Below are 5338 nucleotides of genomic sequence, written 5' to 3' on the forward strand. Positions count from 1 at the left end.
CACATTAAAAAAGTAATTCAAATCACTGAACTCTTCCAGAAAAAGGCATTTATGTTCATGATTATGTTCAGTTCTCTAGTAAAAAATAAAGATATTTATAAGGAATCCCTTGCAGTTTTTTGGGTTTTAAGTTTCTGTTGTGCTGTATTGCAAATTGGTTAGCAGTTACTTTTGGGTTCATAGCACTGTGAATAATAAACCACATTTTTAAAAGGATAATTTGCTGAATGAAAGATAGCAGACAGGTGACTTCACACTATCACCAAAAAATTCACAAAGTATTTTGTTCACCAACCATCCTGAAAATTTCGTAAGAAAGCTTTTCCCTTTATTTCTAGGCTTTCAAGTCCCTTTGTGCTAGCAGTTAGTCTCAGGCAGCCTACTCTGCCTCCTTCTTGGCCATCTCATTGTGTTGTGTTCTTACACCAGGGCCCAGAACAGGCCCAGAACTGGTGGGTTGGACACTATAACCCCATATTGAGCTCCTGCCCCCTCCCACCAAATCTGACAACCTCAGCATGGTGGTAGAGTCAACTGTTGTGAAAAAACAAACAAACAAACAAACAAACAAACAAACACCAACAAAGGAGGGAAATTAAAAAATGGGTGAAATATCTGTAAACTGTAAAGTTTTCTAGTATCTTCAATATGGATTATATGGTGTTAAAACTGAGGCAGTGTACAATCATATTGTTAGTTTTAGCCCCTGAAGTTCAGTGCTGCCTTTTGAAATGATTAAATAGAAAGACATGTCAAATTCTTCACATAAGACAGAAAAATCCCTTTTAAATTTGAATAAAACTCAGAGCAGGTGGAATCAAGGTACGTAGCTAAGTATTTGTTTTACACTAAATATTTGCCGTGAGTAGAATTCCCTGTCAGCAATGGAATCAACACCATCAAAATTAAATCTTTTTACTTCTCATTTTGGGGTTTTGGGTTAAGGCCAAAATCAACACCTACAAGAAGAACTATGAACCTGCAGAAAGTATTTATAAATACTATGCTGTTACTTTTGTATGAACTCTTACACAATCTTGATTTAGGAAGAAAAAGTTTGAGCATACGAATAAGTCATCAGAAAAAAAGCTGGCTGAAAACATTTGTTTATTTTTGTAAATGCCCAGAACTAGAAGGATTATCATCGTTTATATTTATTTGTTTAGCAGGTGCTCTGACATATTGTAGCCTCTGTATGTCTGACTACTTTCCACTGGTTGATATCCAAAAAATTCTGCTTTGAATCATAGCTCCTTTTGGAATTTTTTCCTTTGCGGATGCTCAGTTGTCTACTATTCTGGCAACAAATACAACATGAATTAGCAAATTTACTCCGTGTGATTCACCTTCTTTTAGCTCAGGTGGAGTAGACATGGGAAACTGAAGTCAATTTCCACTACTGTCACGATACTTCGAGTGATTGCAATAGATGACTGAGCTGTAGTTTCATGTGGTCAAAGATCTGTTAAGGTATATTAATAATCATTAAGGTTATGTAAGGTGATTTTTTTACTGTAAGAAAATATATTTAACATGTTAAAACTAAACCTCAGTACAAAAGCATTCTTTAAAATTTCTTTAACAGTATACAGCTGTTTAAATGAAGTGATAAAAGGTTATGTTACAGCCTTAAACTCTTTCCATGTTAATGGAAGATTTAGCCAGATTAACCTGTTTATTGTACTGTTTAAATGAAGTGATAAAAGGTTATGTTACAGCCTTAAACTCTTTCCATGTTAATGGAAGATTTAGCCAGATTAACCTGTTTATTGTACCAAAGACACACCTCAGTATATTGTTACTCTATTTTCAGTCAATGGTTACAACACAGACCCCGAGAGCCTATGAACGCATTTGAACAAGTGTCCAACAAAGGACAGACATTCAGTCAAAGTTAGGAAGTTTAAAGTGCAGCTTCTGGCATGTGTGGAGTTATCAAACAGGTAAAGTTCATCTCATTTGTGTATAGTTTTCTTCCTGGATGAAATTTAAGGACTTCAAAAAATGCAAAGAAAGGTTGGACTCAAATGTAGAATTGCTGTGTTCCGTTTTGATTTGTACCATCAAAATTTTGCAAAATTAAAAACATGAAAACTTCAAAAGCATGGACTTTGTCTCTGACAGGGGACAAAAATGTCAGAAAAATGGGTGAATCACAGCCTCATCCATGCACAGGTGCTCCCTCCTGTACCCTAGACTGGGCTGCCGCCCTGGGATCAGCCAGATTAAAAATTGCCCTTGAAGGTCCATGGGCATGTTGGCAAAAACCCAAAACAACTGCCCCTCACCATACATCTGGTATCTGGCCTTATATTTATAACTTTAGTCTCATTTACTGCAATTTTGAAAATTATTCAGCTTGACCAGAAAACCACCACCAAATCTCCCAGAACAGTAACTCTCTGCACAGGATTTCCATTGGACATGTACCTCACTGTCTTTTTCCTGACTTAGAAAGCCTGACTAGAAATAATCTTCATTACCCAAGGTATTGTTTCTGTCTGCAACTGTAGTTTCCCATGAAAGTGGTATTGCAGAGGAAGAAGGAAATTGTCAACTCACTGATGGAGGATTCATGGGGACAAAACCATTAATGGAGGCAAATTGGGTCACAGATTTAGGTAGTAAAAGAAGAAGCACAAGTATTGCCCACGTGACTTTCAAAACCAAGTGCGGAACCCGTCTCTTCATTCAGACTTGCACCCAGCTGTGCTCTGACAAGGATAGTGGCCATAAACTTGTCTCTTTTCAACAAGACCAGAGGGGATAGGAGGGTAAATGTAATTTTTTGAGAGCTCCTAGATTATGATGGAGATGGGTACCTACATGGTACTTCAGACAGAGAGATGCAGCTTTATGTACTCACGTTGAATTAGAGGTGAACACAGTCCTAGGAGCTAAGCTTTAAGCTAAGCTTTGGTTTATTAAGTTCCCAGTTGCTAAATACATGAAACAGTGTTACTGCCAGCCAGTGCATATATTAAGTTCAAATTAAACTACACAAAAAAATGCTTGGTACTGTATTTATCCTTCCCCTTCTTCCTCCCTTCTTAAAGTCTGCTTGTTTAGTTGCCTTGTACTATGTTGGTAACTCAAAAGTGCCCAAAGACATGAAAGTAGAGTCCTGTTGTGCTGCATGCTCTGTAAACCCAGAGTATCTGCCCAAAGACACTTTTTGAAAGTGTGCATCCTTTTGGCTTATCTTGTCTGGCTCTTTTGGTGGCAGAAAACTCACAGAATTTCATGGTCAAATATTTAAAGGAGGAAAAGAAGATATTTTAATGCAGCTAACTGTATTAAATAAGATTTTTGTTCTTAGTGTGTTCTTTCTCTTTGTAACAGTTTCAAGCATTTTTCTCAATTTTTTTCTAGTACCTGCTGAACCCCTCTGAACATGTTTAGAACCTCTAACATGGCCAAGATGTCAGTGCAAGGACCACTGATCCCAACCAACCTCTCACAGAAGAGTTTAACAAACAACTGGGGCAGAAGAAGTAGAGATGTGGATATTTGGAAAGACTTTTCCAATTATTGTGCAAACGAGCGAGTTCTGACCTCCTAGACAAATTCTTTAACACACTTTACCAAACATTCAGTATCTGAGCTTAAGCTTGAAGATTATGAAATAATTAATGTCTCAAGTGTTTATTGCCACATTAGTTACTAAGATATTATCTTGGAAATCCCTGTGGTCCAGCTGAATCTCTTTGGAAGTTCTCTAGTATTCTTCCTGGATTGTTTATATTTGCCACAGCCCCTTCAAAACAATAAATCAGGCTGTCACTCCCTTCTATGTGCTTTGAATCAGGCTATACAGGATGGGAAGGCATGAACTTCTCGAGTTCACCAGGCTGTTTTCCTTCATTACACCGATTAAACAACTTTCCATGAATTGTTGGAGACAACTATGGTGGACATTTGTTTCTTGTCATTTTGATCTTCTTTCTTCTGATTTTTTTCTGGAAGTGAATCACTTAGGGCAATAAAATAAAAGTTGATGGGAGAGATTCTCTGTTGACTTTGGCTCCAGTCTATTGAAGCATATGGAGGAAGTGGTGGATCCTTATTCACTGGTACTCAGTAGGTTATCTGCATGAAGGTCTAATTTGCACCAGTAGAAAATCAGGAATAGCTGAAGCTGGACTTTGTTTTGCCTCCTCTGCTGCCTCCTCTGTTTCACTCTGCAGGGTACCTATCTGAGGAAGACGGGTAGCTGTGCAGAGGATGGCACTTCAGAAGTTCTTCATTGACAGTATTCAGCTGTATAAGGGCTACAGCAACATTATCACTTTAGTCCAGATGAAGAATGTGTGTTTGAAGCAAATATCATGCTTAATCCCATCTTCCCCACCTTGGTTTCGTATTGCACAGTAGTCTTGAAGCTTGTAAACTGGATTCCTTTCAGATGCAATGAAACCGAAGATGCTCTCCAGGAGCTGAACTAATTTACCTCAACTGCTAATGGGCATTTAGTCCAGACACTGGGGCTAGAGCCAGTTCCCAGTTACTCTCCCCTCAAGCATGTACAGAGTGGACCCTGGGTCTTAGCATCAGCTGTTTCACTTCCCAGGTCCACTCATGCCACTCCTCACTCCTTACTACTGCAGACATAGGTAAGGCCACTCTGCAACCTGGAGCATGTCTTGCAGAAGACGGGGGAATCTCATATATTATGTGTAACTTCTACTGGTCATAGTAGTACAGTTGTGACAGCAAAACAAAATCATAGCTGTTGCACTGGTGACGTATCTCCCAGGAAAGTGTCAAACTATCAGAACAGCCAACACGATGTTTTCAGGAATGAAAGTAACTAGATACAAGAGTGACAGAACTCACTGTAGTGCATGAAGGTGCAAAGAACTGGAAAATGGAGATGCACCTCAGCCAGTTTGAACATTTGTTTAGACCTTCCTTCTCTTCTGCATACTCCTCCCCGCCCAATGTGGTGTGTTGACCGTGGCTGGATGCCAGGTGCCCACCAAAGCCGCTCCATCACTCGCCTCCTCAGCTGGACAGGAGAGAGAAAACATAACAAAAGGCTCATGGGTCAAGATAAGGACAGGGACATCACTCAGCAATTACTGTCAGGGGTAAAACAGACTTGACTTGGGAAAAAAGATTAATTTAATTTACTACCAATCAAATCAGAGTAGGGTAATGAGAAATAAAACCATATGTTAAAAACACACCTTCCCGCACCCCTCCCTTCTTCCCAGGCTCAACTTCACTCCCAATTTTTCTCTACCTCCTCCCCCGAAGTGGTGCAGGGGGACAGGGAATGGGGGTTTGGGTCAGTTCATCACACGTTGTTTCTGCCGCTCCTTCCTCCTCAGCGGGA

The 5338-nt window shown here is 39.5% G+C and overlaps 1 protein-coding gene across 1 annotated transcript in view; it reads right to left on the reverse strand.

Annotated features, from left to right (window-relative positions):
• Positions 1 to 379: 379 nt before the first annotated feature.
• The window catches only part of GPX8 (glutathione peroxidase 8 (putative)), a 13271-nt gene continuing 8312 nt past the window's right edge, over positions 380 to 5338 (reverse strand). Inside the window, 1 exon segment of the mRNA XM_050913620.1 lies at positions 380 to 534. Coding sequence (XP_050769577.1) covers positions 380 to 534 — 155 coding nt within the window.

The sequence above is a fragment of the Gymnogyps californianus genome, chromosome Z (genome assembly GCF_018139145.2).
Source record: "Gymnogyps californianus isolate 813 chromosome Z, ASM1813914v2, whole genome shotgun sequence".
Classification (NCBI taxonomy): Eukaryota; Metazoa; Chordata; class Aves; order Accipitriformes; family Cathartidae; genus Gymnogyps; species Gymnogyps californianus.